This window comes from Camelus dromedarius, chromosome 16 (assembly GCF_036321535.1).
Source record: "Camelus dromedarius isolate mCamDro1 chromosome 16, mCamDro1.pat, whole genome shotgun sequence".
Classification (NCBI taxonomy): Eukaryota; Metazoa; Chordata; class Mammalia; order Artiodactyla; family Camelidae; genus Camelus; species Camelus dromedarius.
Window position 1 is genome coordinate 15,081,176 of NC_087451.1, and position 27,936 is coordinate 15,109,111.

General features: G+C 36.7%; 1 protein-coding gene across 2 annotated transcripts; it reads right to left on the reverse strand.

Annotated features, from left to right (window-relative positions):
* Positions 1–249: 249 nt before the first annotated feature.
* TAF15 (TATA-box binding protein associated factor 15) lies at positions 250–27,330 on the reverse strand. 2 transcript variants are annotated; one of them, XM_064495030.1, is made up of 16 exons: positions 27,216–27,330; positions 20,718–20,757; positions 19,057–19,108; positions 18,893–18,974; positions 18,707–18,809; positions 16,403–16,596; positions 15,361–15,382; positions 8,613–8,647; positions 7,945–7,977; positions 6,621–6,730; positions 5,442–5,571; positions 3,399–3,491; positions 2,655–2,736; positions 2,451–2,539; positions 1,662–2,343; positions 250–437 (listed from the first exon to the last, which is right to left on the reverse strand). In XM_064495030.1, exons 1-16 carry the CDS (start codon positions 27,220–27,222, stop codon positions 398–400), a joined length of 1,794 nt encoding a protein of 597 aa, XP_064351100.1. In that variant the 5' UTR covers positions 27,223–27,330; the 3' UTR covers positions 250–397. The 2 variants fall into 2 exon arrangements, with proteins under 2 accessions (XP_064351100.1, XP_064351099.1); XM_064495029.1 differs by having other exon boundaries at positions 15,262–15,382.
* Between the last annotated feature and the right edge of the window lie 606 nt (positions 27,331–27,936).

The following is a 27,936-nucleotide window of genomic DNA, read 5'->3' on the forward strand; positions in this document are numbered from 1 at the left end:
GGAAGTAGCATTTTAATTTCATGAAGTAGAATTCACTTCCTAATTCTTTAGGGTTAGAATCCGCTATAACTGAATCCTGAATGTGAACAGAACAATGCACTAATAGTCCACAAAACAAGCAGCCTTTATTGCAGTATTACAAAACACTTTCCATTTTGGCAATTATTTTACAACGCACTTAGCTTCAAGGGTTGGGAAGGAGAAGGTTGGGAGCTAAAGGGGGAAATTTCAACGGACACTTCTAAAAGAAAAACTGTCCCAGCCCTCCCACCCAAATAAAAATCCAATGTCACTTAATTTCACTACCCAAGAAGAGGCCACGAGGAAAGCAGCAGGCAAAACTCTGGCAATTTCACTATGGATCATGTCAGAGACAAAGGAACATTCAAAACAGTCATCAGTATGGTCGGTTGCGCTGATCATTTCTGTAGTCGTTTCTAGGAATGAAAAATAAAGAGCCAGACTAAATTCTAATATTCTACCAAGGGGAAGCATCAGACACTTCAAGGTGCTTTAGAATTTCCATAAGGATGACACCATACCTAATTTATTTCTCTACTTCTAGAAGGTGCGTAATTAATGTCTCATTTATCAGCTTTAAGACCCACAAAGTTCCTAAAAGAAGCTTTGCTACCCACTAACTCTTAAAAAATTTCCACCTAGAATAAGGACTCTAAGCCTTCCAGCATTCTAAAAAGAAGAGTAGCACAGGGGAATAAGCAAGCAAACACTTTCAGGTAAGAATTCCGGATCTGCCACTTACTATGTGATCCTGGAAAAGTTACACATCTTACTCCATAAAATGGGAAATACATCTACCTCATGGGGTTGACAGGACTAGAACTAAAGTATACAAAGATATCTTCACAGGATTTGCCACACAGCGTGAAGTGTTCAATACATGGTAATTACTATAAGCTAACAATTATACAGTGCTTACCACGGCCAGCAACTGTTATAATGTACTCGAACTCCACTAAGGGGATACCATTAGCCCCATTTTACAGATGAGAATACTGATGCTCCAAAGAGTTAAGTAACTTGCCTGAGGTCACACAGCTAATAAGTGGTAGAGCCAGGATTTGAAACTAGATAGTCTGTCTCCAAACTCTGTGCTCTTACACCACATGCTGTACTAATAATTCTTGCTACCCTATACTGTCTCTGGCATAGAGATGCTTAGTATAATAACTGAAGTTATTTTACATCACTGGTTATTCAACTTTTTCTGCTTCTACACCTCTCATCTGTACAGCACACTCCCATCAGTACCATCAATGATTTTCATCTAGAAGAGGCATATCAGAATCTCCAGACAACTGCAGGGTAGCACATGTGATCTGAAAAAGCACACCCCTATAAAAGCTGTGTTCTCCTCTCACTTAGATTAAGAACCCCTGATTTACAAACACTTTCAAACTATCTGTCAAGCTCAACTATCTTTAGCTATGAGGAAGAATACACACACATGCATACACTCATACAAAGATTATAAATAAGGATTTCCTAAATAAAATAAATTTTAGAAATTGCTAGATAGGGGACTAAATGGATCTTCTCCATCCTAACTAAAAGAGCTGCCAACAGGAAATTCAAGTTCTAAAAAAAACTGGACAAGAGCAGTGAGGTAAAAAGGTTAGCAAGTACATTCTAACACTCACCTTCCTCCCATTTTGCCTCCATAGCCACCGCGGTCTCCTCCATAGCCCCCACCTCGGTCTCCTCCATAGCCGCCACCACTCCTGTCTCCTCCGTAGCCGCCACTTCGGTCCCCACCATAGCCACCGCCACCACCACGGTCTCCTCCATAGCCCCCCCCACCACGGTCTCCTCCATAGTTTCCTCGGTCTCCTCCATAGCCTCCTCGATCTCCTCCATAGCCTCCTCGATCTCCTCCATAGCCTCCTCGGTCTCCTCCATAACCTCCTCGGTCTCCTCCATAACCTCCTCGGTCTCCACCATAGCTGCCACCTCGGTCTCCTCCATAGCCTCCTCGGTCTCCTCCATAGCCTCCTCGGTCTCCTCCATAGTTTCCTCGGTCTCCTCCGTAACCTCCTCGATCTCCTCCGTAACCTCCTCGGTCTCCTCCGTAACCTCCTCGGTCTCCTCCATAGCCACCACCACTCCTGTCTCCTCCATAGCCTCCACTTCGATCCCCACCGTAACCACCTCCTCGGTCCCCACCATAGCCACCCCCACTCCTGTCTCCTCCATAGCCACCCCCACTTCTGTCGCCACCATAGCCACCCCCACTTCTGTCTGCACAGTAGCCTCCTCGGTCTCCACCTCTGCCCCCACGGCCTCTGTAGCCCCTCTCTCCACCGTAGCCTCTTCCCCGGAAATCTGCAAGGTAGAAATTCAAACTAGTGAGGCCAGCAGAATAATGTAAAACCTCCTTAATGCTAGTCAGAAGATTAATACCACACAGATGCCGTTAAAGGCTGACCCACCTCCTCCTGAGGGACGAGAGTCCTCAGGTCTGGGCTCATTGCACTGATTGCAGGAATTCCTTCGAGCAAAGTTCATATTTCCACATGACCTGAGAAAGGAGTAACATAAAATGCTCAATAGTTTCCAATGGATTCAGAAACCCCCTTGCTCCCTCTAACTGCCATCCCAACTCCCATTCCCACCAAAATAAATGGGATACTTACGGATTAGGACAAACCCAATCCCCACTTTTGGGGTCTCCACCTCTCCCCTGAAAGCCTCCACGGCCTCTATATCCTCCACGGCCTGGGGGAAGTAAGGGGGTGGGGATCAGCAGCTGACATTAACAAAGCAGAGGAAAAGCACCAGATGAAAGAACTAAGAGCAAGTGCTCATCAGTAAGTGGACAGGTCCCCCAAAATTAACCCCTTATGGTAGGACTCCGTGATTCTTTTAACTTGGGGTTTTACTTATTTAGTCAATGCAAGAAAAGTGAGAAAAGACTCTAAGGCATACATTACAGAAGAAATAAAATTCAAAGTCCATAATCCCTCCTTAGTTTGAGAATCTCAATGATAAAGGTTAAGTGAGAAGACATACTCCAAATTTAAGAAATTAGACACAACTTAAATGAACGAGTCGGCAGTAACTATATCAGGGAATTTACAAACTGGTCAAATTAACTACCTAATTAGGCATCATTTAAACAATTGCCTCCTGATTTCCAGGCGACCAAAAACTGCTTATACATCTTTCCAAAGGGATTTCTAGAACATTCTTCCACCACTTTCTTAGCTGTTAAGACACCTTATTTATCTAATCTCCTATTCTGTACCTCACTTTAAGGCAGAAGGAGAAAGAATAAGGGGAGAAAAAGGCAACAGCAAGTTCACACAATAGGGACAGAACATGAACTCAAATCCAAACCCTTGTGTAACGTTGAGGCCTGTGAGCAACAAGTATCCTACCTCGCCGCCCACCTCCACTTCCACCTCCTCTCATGAATTCAGGTCTTCTGGTGGCAAAGGACACTTTAATGATGTTACCATGGAATTCTTTTCCTAAGAAAAAACAAAATGGTTTTGAAGAAATGCTACTCCACATCTCCACCTCTCAACAAAAAATATAAAACTGTCGTGGAGATTTCTAATTTCACAGGAATAACTGACGTGCCCTCACAGAAATTCAAACACCTTAGTGTTCCAAAGAATCAAAGTAACAGTACTAGAACATGACACAATCTACTGAATAGAGCAGGTCTGCCACTGGGAGACAGTCATTTCTTACTGAGGAAAAAAAACAAAAACAGAAACAAAACCCACATCTAACATTTGTATATGAAAAAGGCCAAATACAGGACAATGTGTGTAGTATGCTCCCATTTGTTTTCAAAGGGAATGAGTGTGTGTGTGTGTGCAGTGTCTGTATCTACACTGCCTACTGTGCTTAACTCAGTAGAGAAAATGAGATCACTAAGGGTCAAGATGGAACGGAAATTCATTTTTTATTATATACCCTTGGTATCATTTGTAAGGTTTTCACCTTTTCCAAGTAGTATCTTTAAAAATGATGCATGCAGATGTGACTACTTACATACATATATTCTGCTGTCCCAGGGCCTTAGAGACACAAATTAATCTTTTTACTTTATATTAAGTAAGAGAACTGATATATAAGGAAAAGGTACCAAAGGATTCATAAAATAGCCCAGGAGCATTAGCCTTCTCACCAAAGCCCTACCCTTTATGACTGGCAACATCCCACAATTTCAGGTGGTATGACAAGCACTTTGACATAGGAAGCAACTCATGGATCAGTATTTAAAAACTGTAAAAAGACCTGGTAAGACCTGAACTATGAAGTTATGCTTAACATAACACCCTCTCACAGGGCTCATATGCCCTATGAGGGAAAGGCATAATAATTTTTTAACATATCACTGAGCAAAATATTTTATGATTCACAGAAACTATGAAACAAACAGAAAAGTGAGAAAGAATGGACTTAGCCTTCAAGAGCAGTGATGGAGCCTCACCGCTTAGTGCAAAAAACTAAAAAATATGGAGGTGAGGAGAACAGAGTATCATAATCTCATCTCTGAACAAGTAAAAAAAAAAAATGCAATTATGTATTGGAAGACACAGGTGCAATGATCTTGGTATTAGAAGAGACCTCAAGTGCCTGGCAATCGGCACAGTTAAGTACTTTAGAGACTACTTAAGCCAGACGGCCTGAGTATGAATTCTGAGTCCGACACTTATTCCATGATCTTGGCAATTACTTATTTTCTCTGTATCTCAGTTTCACATCATCTGTCAAATGGTAAAAGAGTATGCCTTATCATAGGGTTACTGTGAAGATGAAACTGAGTTAATGCACATAAAGTCCTTAGAACTGTGCCTAGCCCATAAACCACAGTAAACATGCAGTGTTAGTTATTACTAAATTAGGGTACAACAAAAACAACGAATTTATAACAACATGAATAAATGACTGTTAAAACAGTAAATGGAAAAAAGCATGAGACAAAACTACATTTAGAGTATAATGATAAACTATTTTAAAAATACACTTTAAAAAACTAGAAGGAAAGTTAATACAAAACGCCAGTAGTTGTCTCGGAGTAAAGGACTGTGGATGCTTTACCCCTTTCTTCTGCTTTTCCATATTTTCTTATTTTCAGGGGGAAAAAAAAGTCTTACTTGTCCCTTCTAAGTATGTATTAACTTTATATTTGAAGGGAAATTAAGTTTAAAAATACAGAATCAACTAGGCCAACCCTCTACATCTCTTATCAGGGTGGCCCCAAGCATAAAATACGATAGAAGGAAACATTCTAGACAAAGAGACAGCTCATCTCATTTCTAAAGATATGTAAAACCTTTGGCCTGTATTCTCAATAGAATATCTAAAAAAGTAAATATGAAAATAACTACTATCAATCAGAACATACTTTGACTTCAAGACTACACAATATTTATCCAAACTGAAAATGTATGAAGGAGGTATACCATCAAACCAGTCAATGGCTGCCTTAGCTGAAGGAGGGTCATCAAATGATACTGTTGCCTCCCCTTTTGGCTTCCCTGTGTCCTTGTCTGTGTACAGATTTATCATTGGTTTTCCAGTCTTCTTATTCGTCTGAGGAACAAACAAGTTGGTGTTAGTATTTAAGAAAAAGTGATCATGAACTACATGGTTAATTAAAGACTTATTTTTTAAAGGAATTCACCCATCCATACTACAAATACTAGCACCTACATAAAAATGAAGTTATCTGTAGGTTCTGAAAAGGAAAACTGTCTAAGATACATTAAGTGAAAACCAAGCTATAAAAATGATATAGTATATTGTTTTATCTACATACAATTTCTTTAAACTGATAAAAAAAAAATGTAGATAATGCTTCATGTAAATATACACCTTGTAAAACTGAGAAGAAAAAAAAAGGCCAGGATCAATGATCACCAAGCAAACAAATTACCACTAAAAAGTACATACAGGATTTGGCTGGGAAGGAAGTGGAAGACAAAAATTTTTACTTTTCAGAACTATATGAATTTTTTACATATTTCATTTGTAATTAATAATTTCTTAAGAAATTTTTACCCTCCAAGAAGGGAATAAAAAGATTCTACAGACACCAAAACAAGGGCAATTAATTGCAAACTGATTTCAGGCAAATGCTAGTCTAACTAACACTGCTCTAAATGCTGCTTTCCAGTTGGAGATGAAAAATATATACATGAAACAAATAGCACACAAGACACTTACATAAAGTTATGAAATAAAGCATTATATATTGGGTGAATATATAGCAGACATTAAATACCAACATAAAAAGTTGTTAGTAATAACTTGAGTTTTCATAGATTGGCATTTCAGAATATATAAATGTTCTCAGTCTCATTTGTTTCTCACAATTTTAGGAGCTAGGCAGAGATTATTTTTAGAACCCTAAGATTGAAAGCCAAAGCTGTAGAAAGCTGTGAAAAGGTAAACACAAGCAAGGAATAAAATCTTCATTTAGCATATTCAGCAAAGGCCTACAGACATGGCTGAGCATGTACATTAGGGAATTTTAAGAGACAAGCCTTACTGGAGTATGGGCTTATTATGTAATCTATGTATCTTAACCAGACTATGTTAATAATTATGACATTTTCAACATAAGCCAACTTTTTACTCACCTTGATAATTCCTATTTGTTTAAAGAACTCCCCTACTTGATCTGTAGATACACCCTCCCCAAGCCCTTGTACAAAGATTGTGTTGTTATCTGAATTATCAGATTCTGAATCTAAGGGGAAAAAAAAAAACATGATTAATTTCACATATTCCTTAGGTTTACTACAGCCTGTTTAGTAATCAAGAATATTAATTTACTGTCCAATATTCAACTATTTCTATGACCAAAAGGAAAAAGGACCAATATAAGAAATAGCTTAGATAAACATGCGAAGTGGTCACAATAGTTACTTGGTAGGTCAATTCTCACAACCAAACTTCAGATAAAGTGGATCAAGTCCATAATATGTCACATACTTCAATCAATTAAGGGAGATCTTACAAATCTCACTCTTCAGATTCAGACACAGGACTCAAGCTCATGAAGAGATGAAAAAAGTTAGCACAAAGTAGCATTTCTTTCTTTGGAGAACTTTAATTCTTTATGGCTTATCAATACTTTTAAGGATCTCTAGTAGAAAATTGGACTTCCAAGCAAGCCAAGCAGAATTGCTGGTTTCCCATTCATTGCAATAAGCTTTGTACATACCGGGGGTAGAGGCACCTTGACACACACCTTACCTTACATGAACACTTTTGGATTAGTACAACAAAGTAACAAAGATGTACAAAAATTCAGTCCATCAAGGGATAATTCACAAATTGCCATCCATATAGAATACTTTGGCATCTTAATAAAAACAAAAGTTCTGATTTCAATATATATTAAATTTTTTTGGCTCAAATAGATTTTTAATCTCTAAATCATAACTTTCAAAAGGCTCCAGGTAGCCTTGAATTTCATTTAAAAATAAAAAGCCACATGAAATTAGTGACCTCTGCCCGGCATAAGACAATTCTCTCAGGTATGAATTCAGTTTTCTTAGGCCCACTAAACAGACTATCAATCTAATGTAATATTTTCTTAAACACAGCTATTCTACTTTGAATTCCCCAATGATACCAATTCTGAAATATCTGATTTGTAGTAATTAAATAAATAATGCTAATTAGTAGTACAAAATCAAGTATTTCTTCACAAGAGAAAAAGTAGAGAGCATGGGAAAGCACAAACATAGCAATACTCCCTAGCAAACTTTTCAGTCAATCCTCATGAATTTTTCTTTCTCTTATGTATTTAGAAGTGAAGCTCCCTGCTTCTGGCAGCACTATCAAATTAAATCTTCTTCCTGTACTAACTCCTCCAAATACACACACTTCTCCCTTGAAAAAAATGGAAAACTAACGTTCTCTTAAGGGCAAAGTCACAAACTTCATAAACCTTACCAGCATCTGGTCTGGGTCCATAATCCCTGTGACCTAAGGGGGAAAAAAAAGAAAAAGAAAAAGAAAGCTATTTAAGGCAACTCATTAAAAATCATCAAAAAAAAAAAAAAAAAAAAGTAGTAACAACCAAGGCATGAAAAGTCAGTACTTCCAAAATCCTTGAAAGTCAACCATCACAGATTTACAAAGTAAATATATAAATTAAGTTTTACTACAAGTTTAAGAAATCAAGATGAATGTCAATATTCCCCTAAACTTGTCCCAGACGGCACCAGCCACTCTGACATTACACTAGTATCACTTTTGTTAAGCTCTGGTTGTGAAGGCTGATTGGAAAACCCTAGTAATTTAACAACACCATGTCAGCTACCTTTATTTAAAAAATGCACTGACAAAATCCAGTGAAGGTCGCATTCATTGGTCACCACAGACTCTTTCATGCAAATTCACTGTGTAGAAAACCCATTGGACTATTTGAGATCAACTTTGTCTTTTTAATGTTTTGAGATATATATATGTATATATATAATTTTTTTTTTTTACAAGCACACAACACACACCAGCCTCAACAGAGTAAGAAAGGGCTTAGACTGCGTCTGCGGGATATTGGTGGCTTTTAGATTTATATAGCATTTCCACTGAAACATTTTGGGATACTCAGCACTTACCACCAAAATTTTTGAAGCCACCGCGGTCACCACCACTGCAGAGGAAAAATTGAAGAAATGATTTCTTCCTTAAGTCTCTAATCTGCTGAGCCCTGGGCTCAATCTACACTTAACTGTCATAAGTAGAGTGCCTAGGAAAACAGTAGCACCTCTAACTTTCCAATAAATTCCATTTCATAGACTTCAAAGTGTTGTTTCACCTAAATGTTTTCCCAAGGATCTATTTCCACAAGGATGCCTTTTCAAGATTACAGAACATATCTAATATACTCTTACTTTAAAATCTTCCCAACCCCACGCCAAAGGGATACTATGCAAATCATAACTTAAAACTGGAGGCACAGCATGAAGAATGCTAAACTAGAGCAAACATTCTTTCCAAAGGGCTATTTTTGTTAAATATGAGAAAAAGGAAAAAAAGACTAGAAGAACAATATAAAGCAAGGTTAAAATTCTGATAGCAGAATGGGAGAGGTAAAAACTTGAGCATTATGTTCTATTGTGATACCAAATAGTAGGTTTTATGAGATGAAGAAAGAAAGTGAGGTACAAATATATACAAAAGTGAGACTGAATGAAAGCAGTCATAAAGTTTCAAACCACTTAGAAATCTGGTCAAATGAGCACAAAAAGAAAGCATAACTTAAAACTGCCCTCCTACTCCACACATACCCACTGTAATACCCTCTTCACATCAGAGCTACTGTAATTCATGTAGCCAAATGCTCTGTACACCAATCAGTAGACCATCTCAGAGACAGAATGCTATACTCCACAGGAAAATGACTTTATTTGACGATTTCCACTGCTGGGTAAGTTAATGGTCCTTGTGTGCATAGCTTTATGTAAGAAATCTAAGATCTCGCTTATCAAGAAATTCTTTAAATACAAATACATTAAAAGCCTGTTTCTCTTAACTGAATTATGTACTCCTCTAAGACTCATGTGCTGACATGGACATAAAAACATTCAAAGTTTTCAGATGGTAATAACTAAATTTCTACTATCATTAACCTTCTACTCTAACCCAGGAAACTAATTCAATATACTAATGTCGCTTCACTGCTTAAAAGCCTCTGCCTTAGTGATAACCCTGCCCTCTGGATGGCTTTTCTGAGTCATCCTGAGAAAAACCACTCTGACTAAACGAAAAACCATTTTTCCTTTATAAGTCTATTCTACTACTACTTTACAAGTCTATTCTACTAGTTTAAAAAATTCCCTCGCAACTGGCTTCGGTATAGACACGTGCATCTTAATTTGCTAGTAATTTTTATTTGATTCCCAGGAAATCTAAAAAGGAGAATAAGGCTATTTTAAGGCTATGCAGACAAAATGAAGCTCAAGTCCTTCATATACTTAGTTTCCTACTGAGTCTATCAGATCCCTCTTTCAGAATATTGCCAAGCCCTTCCCACTCTCTCCCTACACTTCTAAATGACCTATACACCAATGCTTAACTCTTTAAGGAAAGGAAGCCAAAAGAGTTCTTAAGATTAAATTGCTAAAAACCTTATTAGAAACCAAGACATTGCAGGTTTCTTCAAAGATGATCATTAGAACCCTAAAAATGATGAGAAAAGAACTAGTAAAACTACCAAGCCTACATTTCTATGTCAAGAGGTTAAAGTCCGCAGGATAAAGCAGAATTTTTTAAAGAGGAAATATTCACAAGTGCTGGAAGAGATACCTCGTAATTATTTTGCTGTCACCTTAATCAAGTACCAAATTGTTTATCTGGCCACAACGGAGGGAAAATATGCAACTTCATACATCAACTAGTTCCTGTAATTTCTGTTCTAATCAGCAATATAACTTTGAACAACTTTTTTTTAAAAAAAGGACATACCCTTGTGAAATAAACGACAGTTGAATAGGTTTATAATTTCCCATTCCTCCATATAATGACATTTTAAGTTATTGTTACTGAGCATTTCCTTTGAAAATTCAGCAGCTGAACACTTCAAACACAGTGGCCATAAATATGGAAATCCCATAAATGTATCCATAAAAGTACTAGTCTTCAAACTAAGAGACTCAAGGTATAGCCTTAACTATCACTAATCAATCTTGAAAATTTGGACAAATCAGGAACTCTCCCTAGGCTTCAGTTTCCTCTTTCGCAAAATAAGGGTCTACATCCTTACTGCTCAAAAGGTGTAAGCAAAAAAGTGTCTGGGAGCATCTCAGAAAAGCAAGCTCACCCCAGACCTACTGAATCAGAATCTGCATTATAATAAGATCCCCAAGGAGTAAGTATGTACATTATAGTTGGAGAAGCACTGCTCTAGATGATCCATAATTCTATATGAAGCTTTCTTTCAAGTTCCAATATTTCAATCATTTTTCTCTTTCCTTATTAGGAAATTCCTTATTCATTAGTTATAATTCCTCTTAAGGAAATTTATTACATTAAATACAGTTTAAAAAAAAAAACTCAAGTAGAATCACTGTTAAATTAGTTAACAGAAGATGGGCCTGTTGTTAAGAATCTTTCAAATCTGCAGTCAAGTACAAGTCCCTTTTCCACATACTAAGTTGAGGCCTCAATAGCAAATTAAGACACAAAGGTATGTGAACATCAGTGAGTCAAGATGTTGCCAGAACAAACTTGTTTTCCTCCCAGAAAATAGAAGCAAACTAGAACACATAAAGAATTCCTAAAGTAAGGACATTTTAAGGTGAAGTAGTAGAGGTATTCACTAGAGTAGAGACATAACACAGGCATACTCAAATTTATGGCTGAGTACCCCCTGCTTAAGAAAACCAACTATATATTCTTGACTCAACTCCAGAAATGGTTGTCCCAAGTTCAAAATCACAATAAGCAGCCTACCCTAGGGCGGACTGAGGGTTATTTCACTGTTACAGCATTACATGCAGATTTCATTTCAGGTGCTTGTCAAGAAATAAAAAGTTCTTTGACAGAATCTCTATTCCCAAAATTTAGTTTTTAAAAAACCCAAATATATCTATATTCAAGGACTAAAACTACCAAGAAGTAAAAGGACAATGCAGGAATATTTATTCCCAGAAAAGTCAACATCTAGAGAGAAAAAGGAACTTGGCTAAAACTGAAAAAGATTACTTTTTAAAAAAACACTGTGCTGTGTTTGACTTTTTCATACTAGTAAATCCAGAATACAATTATTTGAATGTGAAAACTAGTATTAATTCCAAACATAAATGGCTCAAATGCATTTAAATACCACTCTCAATGGCAGCTGTATTTATGTTTTATTTCCTCCCATGTCTTACAGGTGTGGTCAAAAGGCTTTCTGGATCCAGTATTTACCAATATTTCAGAAGGCCAAGAATCTATCACTCTAGAGCTACCTGGTCCAATACAGCAGTTACTAGCCATATGTGGCTGTTGGTTTTTTGAAATATGGAGTCTAAATTGAGATGTACTCTAAATGTAAAATACAAAATGGATTTCCAAGTCTTAGTATGAAAAAAAAAAAGAATGTACATATCTTGATAATTTTTATACTGATTACATGATAAAATATTTTGATATATTAGAGTAAATAAAATATATTATTAAAATTAACTTCACCTTTCTTTTTTTAATGTGGCTCCTAGAAAATTTTTAATGTGGCTCACAGCTGTAAGCCACATTATACTTCTGTTGGGCAGCAGTGTTTAGACTATCACTAGCATGCATGCACATTTTTAAGGGAGGTAATCAAAAACTTTTATAAGACATCCAAAATTCAAGATAACTTTTTTGAGTCTTGAAATATTAAAACCTAAAAAAGCTTTACTTAACTTGATGACATACTAATAATGAAAAATGGTTATCTATAAAGTTCCAGTAATTTTGCAATGCATTCATTACAATGTTAAAGTTAAAAACACTTGACAAAATTTACGGCCTTAAGCTTCTAGTCCATTAAGAGGTCACTGATCTATTTTAGATGACAATTAGAAATTCAATCATTTTTGCTGCAACTGCTTTTAAAAAAACATTGTTTCCTTTAGTCCCTCTAATCTTCACGTTTCTCTTCCATACCTGGAAAGCTGACAAGTTCCTTTGACATAAATTCTTCCTCCAGCCAATCATACAACCTGAGTCTCAGACTGTCAAATCCTTTACCACACATCCCACCTCCACTCAAAACTGTACCCGTTCTTCATTTTTTTATTTTACTTTTTTTAATGGAGGTACTGGGGGTTGAACCCAGGACCTCCTTCATGCTAAGCACACACTCAACCACTGAGCTATACCCTCCTCCGCCTTAATTATAAACCCAACCAATGCCAGATATTCTTCAAACATCCCTGAAAAGATAGCAATCTTGCTATTAAGTAAGATAATTACAAACAAAAATGGGAGTGCTGATGAAGACTAACAAAAAAATGTTTGGGTATTTGTGGTACTTTAATGTAAAACCAAGTGTGAAAAAAAAGCCCTGAAACTTGGCTTTTTTTTTTTAATTTAAAACACTTTAACCCTTATAAATAAGCTAAAACTCACATATTGAGCAAGATAGTATGACACATGAAAATTTTATGAACTTTGTATTTCAGTATCCATAAATGAAGTTTTACTGGAACACAACCATACTTTTTCATTTGTATATGGTCTATAGCTACTCCGGTGCTACAAGAGCAGAGCTGAGCAGTTGCAACAAAAACTGTACGGCCTGCAAAGCCTAGATTATTTACTATGTGGACTCTCACATAAAAAGTTTCCCAACCCACTATAGAGAATAAGCACAATCATCCATATGAATTTCTAAAAAAGGCCTTTTGTGTACTTCCATTTATCGGCTTAGGCGGGGGAGTATATATAGACAGCAACTGGGAAAGACCCCTCCTCCAAAAAACCTATCCTGACTTGAACCAGATCACCATCATTTTGACTTAATATACAGTGTCTAATATCCTAAGATTTTGTTTGAAGAGGTTCTAGGGCTAAATAAAAAAATTTGAAAATCAAAAACTTAGTTCATGATTCAGTACCTGGGCCAAAACTTCTATTGAAATATGTTGTCAAGAAGGTTACTGAAGTGCTTAAAACTCAGACGCCCAGGTTGGTTGAGGTATAGACCTTCCCTCCTTTATCAGGAGGGTCATTCAAGGTCCTTTCAGCTCTTTGATTCTAAGATGAGTCATCTCTCAAAGACAGAAACATATTTTTAAAGACTTTCCTACCCTCCTCCTAAAAAGTGGGATTCTAACATTCTCAAGTTAGACATTGTCATAGTTCAACAATTTATAGGATAAAATTATAACTTCCTTATGAAGAAAATTAAACATGATATACTATAAAACATACAGCATCCCAAGACAGCTAATTATCCAAAACATTTTAACTGGAAAAACACATATGCCTGTTAGTCATCTTGTTTGGGATTCTGTTTGAGGTAGGAAGGACGCTATTAGATACACAGTAAGCACCATGTCGCTCTACACTGTTCATTTACATTCACATGATGGCAGACTACCCTCTTGGATAATGAAGAGGCATACAACATATTTGTTTCACCTTATGAATTGACTTTGGCTATCAATCAAAAGATTTTTAATGTTCCAATCTTTAAAGTTTATCAGATATGTTTAGACTTTAGTTTTGCCACAGTATCAAAGCAATGGACACTAAACATAGAAAAATGCAAGTCAATGAGATCAAATTCCTGGTTCACTTGAAAAAATAACAGTGCTGTATATAAGTGATTTTCTCAGGTCAGCTAAGGGAACAGACACCGAGACACCTAAGAAGTGAAAAGAGTGACCTGGTACTGACAGATTATTAAGTGTCATTTAACAGGCTGCTGACAATTTCAATTCCCAAGGAACACATATTATCTTTTAAGCCTGTGTATTTTACACACAAATTTGCAACCTGCAAACTTAATCTGATGACAATAAATGTCAACTACTTTTTCATTCCTGTTTTTAGAGCCAAAGTGCTAAATTTATAGAAAGTAATTTTAAAACCAGCTTTCATAACATATGCCATAAGTAAATACCAAAACCTGGTAATACTAACAAGAGAAAAGGAAAGCTGAATTAAAAAGTCATTCCTTTTCTACAGCTTAGTCTAGACAAAATACACAATGGCATGTAATATACTAATTATTTCAATTATTTCAATAATTATTTACTTAATAATGGGGATAAAATAGTTCAGTTACATAAAATCTTTCTCTCACTTGCCAACCCCAACTGTATACTCTGCTATTGCTTCTTAGTACTTTCCCTTTCCAAGGGGATTCAAGACTAAAGAATAGCCTCTCTATCCTCCAATCTAGAATTAACTTACCTTTTATTTTTTATATATAAAACACTTGGAATTCCCAAAGTCATCTTTTAAAGGAGTTTAGAGTTTATAGTTCTGGCACGAAGAATAAAGTTAAGTGGTTTAACCACAACTATAGTAGGGGAATTTTCTCCAGTAGTATTTAATATAAACCACATAAACTAACTGCTAACATAGCCTATTCTGAGGTAATTTATGTGACAGTTTGAGACTGAAAATAAATTTTGAATTTCTGTCCTCTACAGCATCTTTTTAGGCCTCTAAACTAAATTAGAGGCTGGAATCAAACCAGCTAAGTAACAACAACAAAAAAAAGGAAAAAAAAAAAAAAAAAAAAAGAAAAGAAAGAAGAAATGTAGACATCTGTACCTAAATACTTACCTTGAGCCTGTCATAGGACCTCTTCCATCCTTGTCATATCCCCCACGCCCTCTACCTCCTCCCTGTGACCCGCCATATCCTCTATTATCTTCTCCATACCTACTCACATCACGACGGTCATCTACAGAAAAGAAAATTAATACATATATAAATAAATGTTGACATTTCTGACAAAGGTTTCTCATAACATAACCTTAAATGGCTCTTTAGATCACCTGTGACCTTTGGGAAATGGCACATGCGCACAAAACTCAAATGTGAGTAATCATAAAACCACCTGGAATTAAATGTATTTGAGAATTATACCTGTATCAAATTCCATTCTACTAAAGTCAGATAGCAAAATGGTGATATGGATATCACCATTAGATGTGATGGTGATATGGAACAGTATAAGTAAAGAACAACATTAGGTACAGAACCCTAACAAATTAAATGAAAAGAATATGCTAATCTTAAAAGTTATTACTTTTTTCACATCAAAAATATTTAAATGTAAATCAAGCATGGACAAGAAGTAACTGGATTTTCAAACTGAGAGATATTCAGTGAATGAGCTTCCACTTTTAAGCATTCACTTATTCATTCATTCATTCAAGTATTCAATAAATATTTATTAAGCACTTACTGTAAACCAAGCCCTATACAAGGCAATGAAGGTACATAAAAATGAGTAAGACAGGACTTTTGCCCTTGAAGCATTCATTTTCATGACAGTCAGATTCCTAAATACCAGTGGTATATATATAAAGGAAAATAAGAGGAAAAGAATGACTGGTTCTTCTTAGATGAGGTAAGAGAAGGCTAATATAGGATCATAATTTCCTCAGATCATATACACCACCACTACCAAAAGAACTGGTAGCTGCAGCATTGTCAAATAATCAGTTGATTGAGACAACAAAGGAATTTCAAAAACTCAGCCAGCAAAAACTCATGTGACCAGTTGGAGTCTCTAAGAAGTTCCGAAATAGAAAGCTAATAAACTAGTTTTGATAGTCACAAGAGAAAATATATGTTCAAAGTCACTCCAAATTTTTACAAACAGTTGAAATCCTATGTGGGTCTTTTAATACAAAACCCAGTATACAAACAATCTATGAGGCGGAGAAGAAAAATAATAAACGTCAGTGTATCTTACCTTGTGTGTGGTGGCTGTAATTTTCCCTTTGTGAATGGTAGGACTGCTGGTTTTGATTATAGGAATCATGTTGTTGATCATAATTTGACTGCTCATCATATGAGCCTTGATGCTGATCATAGCCTGACTGCTGGTCGTATGAATCTTGCTGACCATAGTCTGACCGGTCATATGAGGGCGCTCTTCCACCTTGGCTAAGGAGAAATCAAGAAATTGATTTTATAGAAGGATTATGTTTACTGTAGTACGCTGACTGAGATTGACTGCTGTAAGAGGCCTGCCTAGCTAGACCTCAACCACATTTACTACTGCTTTCTGGTGGGAATCATTTAGCTTCTTTAAATACAAAATCTTATCACTAGTGGAGTAACTTTCAAACAACAATTCCATTATCACTGAAGATGTTCCACATCATGAGAAAAACTACACGCACCTTTGAAAACTGTAATGAAGCAAAAACATCACCATGGTTTTTATCATCTCCTTGAGTTTAAAAAAAATTAAAGGTGACATAAAGTACAGTAATGTGTTTTATTGCTTAACAAACATAACACAGCAAGTGCTGAGTCCTTTTAACAGTTACACTAAAAGGCTCTATCCCAATTTTAACAACAATGTTATCTAATAATACTTTGGGGACTATTTTCTTATAATTACCTTTAGAACCTACAGTATATTTTTCTAAGCATCTTCAATGATAAGTAAATTTTAGAAAATAGCAATAACTCATTCAAATTTTTAGTTTGCTGAGTAAGAGATAGGAACTTGCTTTGTGATGCCATCTTTTATCTGAAAAGAAGTCTAACTACCAAATAATGAGATTGCTTTATTATCTCTGGCAATTCAAACAGAAAATTCTAAGTGTGTTATAAGCAATATGACTATTAACTATCTGCTCTCAGGATGGGAATGTTGAAAAGAAACACTTAATTGGGTTTGAGTTCTAATGTTTACTCAAAAAGGGGGGTGGGGGACAAAAAAGGCCTCATAACTTAATAGTCACATCTTATTCTGCATCAAATAATCAGAACAATCTAATAAAGATCAGTATGTTCCCCAACTCCCTACCCAAAGCACATTCCAACAGTGGTCAGAACCCTAGCACTTCACTTTAATTGTCAAACCAAATCTAACATTTCTTTTTGGTCCACATTTATGTATCACATTTCTAAAAATGCATCCTTATAAAAAGATTCTCAAAATTAAAACTAACCAATAGGGCTTGCAGAGTTAATCCTTCTAATGTAACGTGTCTTCTGGATAATACTCTCTACATTTGTACTCCACTCTCTACTTTTTAAAGCACTCTCCTACCTATAAGACTGATAATTTGACCTCATAAATCTTTCCCCAATGCTTTTTTTACCCCATGCTTTTATTTAACTGCATTTCAATTGGAATAATTTCTTCACTGCAGAGAGAAAATACTAGTTACCTCGATTTCTGCCTTACTTTTTAGCTGTATATCCTGACAGGCTATATAATCTTAACAACTTCTCTTTACCTCTGATAATTACTGACATCTCATAGTGGTGTTTAAAACAGGATCAATTAAATTAGGGAATGCAAAAGCATTTCACAAAATGTAAAGCACAATAAAAAGTTGCTATTATTAAAATTAATAATAAGTATAGGCTCCTCAAATCTGAAAATTTTTAAAAACCTGTAAAACTTGTAAAATTGATGATCAATATTCACCTACCTATATTACCAAGTAAAACATATTTTAGGGTATCTGAAATATGTGGCTAGGTTTTGGCTCTATTTTTTCTTTAATATTTTTGTCCCTGAAAAGGTAATACATTAAAATGGTTAAAAAATAAAATGGAAATTAAAATGTAAGCATTGAGAAGTCTCCTTTTATAGGCTGGCTTTTATTTTGGGGGGGGGGGGTTGATTAGGCTTACTTATTTATTTATTTTTTAGAGGAGGTACTGGAGGATTGAACCCAGGACCTTGTGCGTGCTAAGCATGCGCTCTACCACTTGAGCTATACCTTCCCCCAGGCAGGCTTTTATTTTATCTCAGGTATAAAGCAGAGGTCCAAATTTTAGTTTTTAACATTTAAATTATGTGCATTCATTCACAGCTAAACAATTTTACAAGTGACACGTTATAAGAATCAAATATCAATGCTAAAAATTCCCACATTCTTTGTAACACAAAACTGAAATTCATAATCCATCAACACTTTTCTGAAAAAAAATGTTTAAAGCTAGGAGTCTGTTAGTGAAACCTGCTTTAATACCCAAAGTGTTACTTCCACTGCCCAACACAACCTCAGTACTTTTACTGTTTCCTTACCCTCCTGATGATTCTGTGTTTTGCTGTCCCTGGTTATTATAAGATTGCTGGCCATATGAGCTCTGCTTTTGATTCTCATAACCACCGTAGGACTGTGAATAACCTAAAGATTGGATGGATATACCATTTAGGAAAGGTTGCGATTTTTTAATTTCTAAAACAGCGTATTTAACAAATCAGTCAAACCTGACTGGCTCTGTCCGTAACTGGAGTAGCTGCCAAAGTTCTGTCCATATGAAGAATCAGTAGTTTGCCCATAAGGATAGCTCTGAAATTTAAGTAAATACAAGTTTCAGTACATATTCAGAATAAACACTATTTATAAAGAATTCAATTTATATTTAACCTACTTGTTGTCCTTGTCCATAACCTTGGTTGCCTTGATTTCCATAGGAAGAATAACTGTAAAAGAAAAATGTACTCATGAAAGGCATGTGCTAGAATTCAAAAGCTTAAAGAAGCCTATCTTCATTTTCAACTTTCAACTCAAAGACTCTTTTCTGAGAATCTGTCAATACACCCCTCTCTTAGAGTCTAAATTGAAAGGTGATAACCAAAGACTGTCAAGGCATAAATGAAGTCATTCCCAGACCTCTTGAATGCCAAACAGCAGAAGTTTTGCTTTGACAGTCTCCCACAAATAAAACTTCACCAGACCTAGAAAATCCCAAGAGAATTACGCTGTTGGCATGGAGGGGAAAGGGAGTGACTACATGATGGCAAGACCTATAATAAACAGGTGAAGCAGAAAAATGGCTCTTTAAGTTAGCACTTCACTTAATCTGTTTTGATAGATTAATTTCTTCCTACCATTTGCCTTAAATCTGCCTTTTACATACCAGAAAAAGCATAGTGTAGAGGGGAGGGAACAGTTCAAGCAGTAAAGCACATGCTTAGCATGCATGAGGTCCTGGGTTCAATCCCCAGTACCTCCTCTAAAAATAAATGAACAAATAAACCGAATTACCTCCCCCCACTAAAAAAAAAAAAAAAAAGAAAAGGCATAGTGTGGCACTAAACATCCAATTTTAGTGTCTCAGTAATTAGAGGCACGTATATCTTCAGAGTACTATCACAGAAAGAAAGTACACTGTATACCCAGTGTCACAGCATAGCTTCACATACAGCTTGTTGACTAAATGAATAAATATAGCTCCCTTAGATATGAATTTTCTTTAACTTTACAGCATATAAGCTTTATCAAGTCAGAAACAAACTTTCTAAATATATGCCAAAGAAAAATAAAACTTTGCCAAAAAGATCTTATTATTTTGGAGCTATCAAGTGCTAATAGAATTTCTTAACTTTAGGAAGTAATTTATCATTGAATAAACATTGCTAGCTGCCTACCGTGAGGGTCTATCCTATGAGAATAAAAAAGTCAAATCAGCTTTGCTTTCATGAGACTTAAAACCTGATGACAGAAGATATCTGAGATGCTACTTGGAGTATCTCACACTGAGCTGCAAAATATGTATAGTTTAAGTTTAAGGCTTTATTTCTGGTAAGCAAGAGAATCCTACTGCATGTATACATTCACATAAAAACAGACTTCTTTTTACTGTGAGTGTGGTAAGGAGTCTTTAAAAAATGCTAAACACTTCTATCACGGTGTTTCAAGAAAATCTGCTCCAGAAATAACACATTAGCATCTTATATACAATCAAAAAATAAAATGCTTTTTCTAAGAGGCTGTTACAGTTCAACTACTTAAATTCTTTTAATAATTGTTTCTTTCTAAAAATTTCCTAAGAAAACAATCTTTACAATACCTTTGAGATTTGTTTTAATCTCTAGGGGGCATCTATATTTAAACAGCCTTTTAAAAAAAGAAAGAAATGTTTTACAGCATCTATGTACACAGGCTGATTCTGTTTCCCCTTGACAAGCTAATATTCGACTCTCTTAAGACGTCCAGATACCAAATCTCAAGACAGAAGCCTGACTAAATTTATCTTTTTTCCTCAGTTCTACTCAGTCATGGTATTACTGAAATGTATGTATACTTTACCTTTGCTGCTCACCCCCAGACTGACCGTAACTTCCAGAATCTAAAACACATAAAAAAGAATTTTTAATCTTATTTAAATTAGGTTTCCCTCAATGGCTAACTTTAGCTCTTAGAGAAGAAATATGATAAGAAAATGTCATAAAAAGTAACCACAGGAAAAAAAACCTAGAAGTTAAAAATACTGTGCAAGGAGAAATCTGTACCAAATTATTTGCTAGTTATAGTAACTACATCTTTGAAAATAACTACTCTGCAAACATGTCCTGATGGTCACAAAAACCAAGCGAATAAATGAGGAACAACCAGTGGAAAAAACCCACCCTTTTAACAAAAACTCAAAAGCTCAAGCTGTATTATCTTTATATACAAAAAGATACCTGTTAAAATGAACCACAATCAAAATGGGGAAAATACACACTCTAAGATAAATCCCCAGGATTACATTTACTTCATGTCCTTGCCACAACATATGCACCATTCCCCTATATTGTACTGGACTGCTCTGGCTGTCGGCACCAACAAAAAGATCTCCAAAGATTTGGTATAAGCAGCTAAGTTAGTTGTTTTACCCCAACTTGACCAAGCTTTCAGGGACTTGGCCAACTGGTATACCAACTTCTAGCAATACCTACTTCAAGCTTCCTTTTTGACAATAAAAACTACCAAGGAAGGCATGAGTTGAATAATGTATGTCAAAAAAAAAAAAAAAAAAAAGAAATCTGAACTGTTAACTTTTCTCAATACTTCAAACTATCAGTTATTCCAAAACTTTTTGAAGAGCTCTATCCTTTAGGCTTCCACTGCATCAAATAAATGACCGAAGTCTATTAGTGATGAGTAAGAGAAGGATAATTTTACATGAAACACTTTCAACTGCATTACAAAGTGACTCTGAGAGGCTCAAATTGCTAATCATTAGGGACAAACTCATCGAATTTGAAATAAAACCAATTGTTTGTTGTTGAACAATTCTGAAAATCTGCCAAAAATCAAATCAAATCAGTGACTTTTTCATTTAATTCACATAAAGCTACAATATGAAAACACTGCCACTGGCTGTGTAACTGGGTGACATCAAATTTGCCACTTTTCTGCAGGAAAGACCTCCAACTGGACTGAACAAGATTTTTTTTAAACCTTTATTAAAGTATTGAATGAAATCCTGACATAAACTACTTCTTTGATGTGGACATAAGGCTACCTGAGATGAAAAAGAAAAAAACTGTGCATCACTGCCCATGATAATAAAATGATTAGATTTACAGCTAACAACCAAGTAAGAAAAATATGAAAAGGATACAGAATCTAATTGGAGAAAAAGATTAGACGCATCTATGAAATGGCTAACGGCATTAGTTTTAACCAATTCAGAAACTAAAAAGGATTATAGTTGGGGGAGGGGGGTATTCCTAGATACCCAGGGAATGCATGAAGCTTCAGGTTAAACTATTTGCCAAGGCACTGACGTGGGTTCTCCCAGTGACAGCGTGGAGTCCAAGACCTTACTGTACTTCCCTTTGGCCGAGCCAAAAATTATACACAGCACATAGGTCATGTGACCCCTAGCTTAAATCTAATAAGTATTAGAGTTCTTAACCCAGTCACTTCAGCTCTCTGAAATTGTAAATGACTTCTTCAGCTGGCTGACTTCAAAACCCCAGAATATAGAAATAAGCATACTGACCAGCAGGTCTAGCCCTTAGTATACTTGAGAAAGTGCAGATCTTTTACATTCATCAGAGAAAATCAGTTTATAAATGCTACCTATGGCATTTCAAACAGCTTACAGGTACTTGACACTTGAGCCCTGTATCTGGGCTCATAAATTATTTAGAAGTGCTTTTATTTCCAAGTGTATAGGATTTTGATTCTTTTTGTGGTTTTGTCTTCTAATTACATTCCATTGCAGCCAGAAAAGATATTTTCTGTACTATTCCTGGTATTTGTTGGGATTTGCTGTTTTTCGCTTTTCCCCTTGGTACACTTTTACTCACCTAAATGTCTCCTATGTGCTTGAAAAGAACTGTGTACTTTCTAAACGCTGAAAGAATTCTGTAAGTCTGTAAGATGATGCTTGTTCATTCTATCCTTTCCTTCCTAACATTATGTCTACCTGATCTATTAATTACAGAGAGGTACGTTTAAATTTTTTCTAATTCCGTTTGACTCTGTATTTGTAAATTTCTTACAATTGAGTTTTTGTTTTGTTTTTGCTTTCTACATTTTCAGGCTGTATTGTTAGGTACATAAAAGTATAGATTTATAGCTTCCTGGTGAATTCCTTTTAACATTACATGAAGATATTAAAAATGTCCAAACTTACTTTGACTGGTAACACTATGACTAAACAATCTTCCTTTTGGTTCATGATTAATCTTTTCCTATCTCTGTATTTTTAATACTTATTCTAATGTTTTAGGTATATCATTTCTGAACAGCATGTATCATTTTTTCCCCAATGTGAAAATCTTTGCCTTGCAACTGGTGTTTCCATATTTTTACTTCTGTTACTTTATCCATTCCTACCAGCCTATACTGGATTCTCTACTTACTAGGGGCTTTTTTTTTTTTTTTTTCCAACTCCCTTAGTTCCTTCTATTGGATTTTCTTTACTCACTTTCCCCCTCTACTGCTTTAGAAGTTAGTCGTTCACATTGTTTTTATTAAGCTACCATTCATAACTTAAAGATTATGTTCAATCTTTAACATGCACTCTTGACAAAGTTCAAAAAGATCTTCAACCTCCAACAGAATGTAAGAACCTTAATGCTATAACGCCAATCACAGCCTTCACCTATTATTTCACTTCCACTTTAAATCTCTAAATGTAATCATTTTAATCTTCAAGGTTCCATACAGTCAAGTTTTTATTTACTACATTTGCTTCCTCTACATTTTTTGCATCCTACTCCTCCCTTCTGGATTTAATTTATTAGTTTTTTCAGCAAATGCCTGAAAATAGTATCCTTATTCTTTTATTTGGGTAAAAAAATCAAGGTCAAAGGTTATTTTTCCTCTCAATTCCATTTTACTATTTAGCAGTTTCTTAAAAATTTTAAGTCTACCAATCTTACCATTTCCCTACTTCCTCTGATGGGTTGTTAGTACTTCATAATCTGCAGTTTCACATTTATGTATCTAAGTATGAGTTGATTTTTACATCTCATGTTTGACACTACTGCTTCATGCTCCATCAATTTTGGAAAATTCTCAACTATCTACTGATGTTCACCATTTTCTCCTCAAATTCATATCAGATGTATGATAGGACTTCACAAACTATTTCCCATGTTTCTTCATCTTTCACCTTTAGCCTTCTGAATTGAATTCTGGTTAATCATACTGTATCTATCTTCTACTTCACTAATTATTTCTTCTGCTAGGTCTATCTGCAATTCAACTTAGCCACTTTTTCCACTTCTAGACGTTGCACTTGGTTCTTTTTCAAATCTACATAGCCTTTTTCCATATCTTGGTCTTAGGGTTGATTCCTTCGTTCAGGTTTTTAATAATTTTAAACATACAATACTCTTTCAGGCTATTAGGGGTTCTAATGCCGTATGTCACTAACTCTCATTTTGGAGTTTAATTCAGAGAATTCTGCAATGTTTTACTGTGAACTTATCTTTTACAAGGCTTGTTTTTTCTGTTTCCCTCATGATCTAGGCTCTGAAATTTCCTCAGAAAAGGTTTTCATTTATTTCTACCAGGAACCCCGAGGTTATAGCCAGCCTATAATTTTTACGTTAATTTCTTGGCTTTAGGTTTCCTGGACCTGATAACTGTCTAAATGTATACCCAAACTGTATAAGGAACAGGTCCCAGGTTATAAATTCTCAGGAAAGACTTTTTTTTTCCCAGTCAGGGCCCAGGCTTCCTTGTTACCTCTTACCCTAGTAAAAAATGTTTTTCCCTAATTCATTCTTTCACTGAAGATCAGTTCAAACATCCAGGTTTTATTTGAGGATCTGTTTCCATCACATGGCTTCATCTCCTGCCTTTAGTTACTTGGGCAATAAACCCAAGGCTCTAAATAATGAGACCTACAACTTCCTCTCCAGGACAACGACGTTAGCTCTATGCCTGCCATGCTGGCTTCTACTTCATATCTGCAGCAGGGACCTGCCCTTTGTTTTATATAAGTTCTTGCATTTTTTATGTATTTATAGACAGAAGATCTGCAAGTTATCTTGGTCTGCTATATAGTCAAAATGAGAAGTATTTTGACTTTGTGATTTTTATATGTATAACTGACTAGATTTGATTTTAACTTCAAAAATGTCAGCTAATTCACATTTGTCTGAGAGTCTGACTCACAATATTTGCAATTCTGATTTATTTACTGATTATAGAAGCATTTATGTTTTATTAGGTTTATAAGTCTGTCCTGTCAGGCATCTGGAGTGATTGAGTCAATTTGATAAATTAAATTTCTAAGTGTAGTCTGGAATATTTAAAGGACTTAGCTAAACTTAATGCCAACAATTGTTTAAGAGGAGTCTACTCTTAAAATGATTAACTTAAACATTCCTCAAGAACAAGTCATAAGCATTAACCCTATTTTCATACAAAATCAAATGCATTATTTTTATACAAAATTACAAAATGTATAAATTGTATATAACAACACTAAGTAAAACTTAAAGATTCTAGCTTTGACTTAATGTCGAAACAAGCAGTTATTAAATAGTTCTTTTCAACATGAATGTCAATTTCAACATTCAAAAAAACTCAAATTACAAAATGACAAGTATGTGCTGTCTTGGTAAACTGAAGATCAGTAATAATATGTTTCCCAGCTCACACACTATTATGACACACTGAAAATCCTGGATTTTAAAAATGGAACACTTTTAAAATTAAATTTTCCATAAAAGCTACCAAATCCTATAAAAGTAAGTCATTGCTTTTTACCAGTAATTATGTTAAAAATTCAAGAGAGTTCAATAGTTTTTAATGAGCACTGTATCCACTGGAAGGGTAAATTTCTCCATGAGGGCAGGAGAATCTTTTTAAAACCATGGATGGGTTGGTCACATACCCTCCTGAATGTGTACATCTATGTATTTCTGTGGTGCTTCACCAGACTTCATTCCAAACTATGGACCTGGTAAAAATGTCCCAATGTCTACCTTGGGGTAAGAAATTATTTCTTGCTTGAGCAAGGATTAATTAGCAAGAAGTCAATCTGTGCAATTAATAGCCTCTTAGATCAGGTAGATGCCCCATCCCCCAAAAGATCAATATTCTAGCTTCTTAATATCAATGTTGATCTAGGGAATGTTTATCATTTTCCTATCCAACCATTTTTGCTAATTTGGTCTCCTCAGCCTACTGCTTCCTTTTTGTCACACATTTCCATCCTTACTGGATTACTGGGGGGATTTGTTTACTTATCTTTTAATACCAACAGGTTCTTCCTTTAAAAAAAAAAAGGTCAAATACTCTGCTAGCAGTCATTTTCATCCCAATCATATGGCTTCAGGGACGTGTTCTGCTTTTCCACCTAAATGGTGGTATCTAACTCTCATAATGGTTCCCTGGGACTTTCTTTGCAGCCTGTGATGTACCCAACTACAGAGGGCCTGTGTGGCCGCAAGGATTGCTAAATAAAGAGGATTTCCACGTCCCAGACTTTTTATTCTGCTTTATCAGGTTCTAAACGGGCTGTCCTGATGAGACCAACGCCTCTTTTTCTCTTCCACACAACGTGGGTACCTCTATCAATTTAAGTGCTTCGTGGAAGACTGCCTTTCCTTTAGTTTGTATGTTTTAATGTAAATGCCACATGTACCTACAGGAGCCCATCAATAACAGACAAGGCTCACTTTCACACTCGTGCAGGATAAACAACTGAAGAGGGGAGAAGATGACAGAGGAGGGTGAAGAGGAAGCTGAATTATATGCAAACACCCCCAACTCGAATCCGGGAGGCTGCTGCAGAGGGAATGACGAGATGTAGGATTTCACGTCAGGTAACGTCCTTTGAAAGGGCTCCCAGAGCGTCAAGGCCCCCACCTGATGAATGGGTGAGTCAGGAAGGCCCAGCTCCACTTCACGGATGGGGAAACTGAGGGACGAGGCGGCGAGATGACTGGCCCGGGGCCTTGCTGAAAGATCTGAGGCGGAGCGGAGAACCAGAAGCACCGATTCTCTCAGGCTGATGCTCTAATCACGGGCTCCCCCCGCCCCTGCGATGGCGTAGCGGCCTCCGCCCCCCGACTCACACACCCTCCCTCGGGAGCCACACGTCGCCTCGAGTTCCAAGGACAGGGCCAAAAGACAGGGGGCTCGAAGCGCTCCCGCCAGGATTCGCAGACAGCGAGCGTTGGGAGCGTGCGTCCCTCCAGTCCAACATGGCGGCGGCGGCGGCCCCCCCACCCCAGCCTCCCTCAGGGCCGGAGTTTTCCCTCGGGGCCCTCCAGTGGGCGGGAAGACGGCCCAACCCCGCCGGGCCCCCTCTCGCCGCTGCCGCTGCTCGCTGAAGGAGTCACCTACCCGACATGACTAACGGCCGCGGCGCGGAGCCCCCACAGCCCGCGGAGAACAAGGAATACGAGAGCCAGGCGGCGCGGCGGCCGGAGCTGTACTGAGAGCGGCGCGGCGGGCAGGGCCCGACTGCGGGGCCTCGGCAGCCAATCAGAGGGCGGTGGGCGGTACCATAGCGCCAAGGCTCGAGGGGTGGCTCTGGGCTTGGACCAGCCTCCGAAACCAGAATCCCTCCCCGTTCTCCCCTCCGCAGACGGTACCATTATTGAGAGGGAACTGAGGAGAGGAAGTACCAATCCCAGGATCATGATAGGGGGAGGAAGATGTAGCTACTCGCTCCGTCCTGATTACAGTCCTATTTCTCATTTTACTGAATCTGATAGAATTCGAGGTTAGGAAAGGAAAGAGGAGCGTCCTTATAAACACAGTTTGTATGACTAGAAAAGGGCTTTCTTTCGCTAAAATTTCGAATGGTATGTCCTAGTTCTCTCTGCTTTAGCTGCAGACGACTTGAGCCACTTGGGGGCGTAGGGAGTTGCTGAGCTCCTGGGCTGAAAAAAGTGACAAACTCCGGGACCAGGTAGCCTTCTGGTTTGCTATAACTACCTTGTCGAGTAACAGACTACAGGGTGACACTGGAACCAACGTGTGCCTTAAAACGAAATCACACACAAACTGGACCCTTAGGATGTGTCAGGGTAGGGAGTCGAACCTGAGTTTTCAGTGCTAG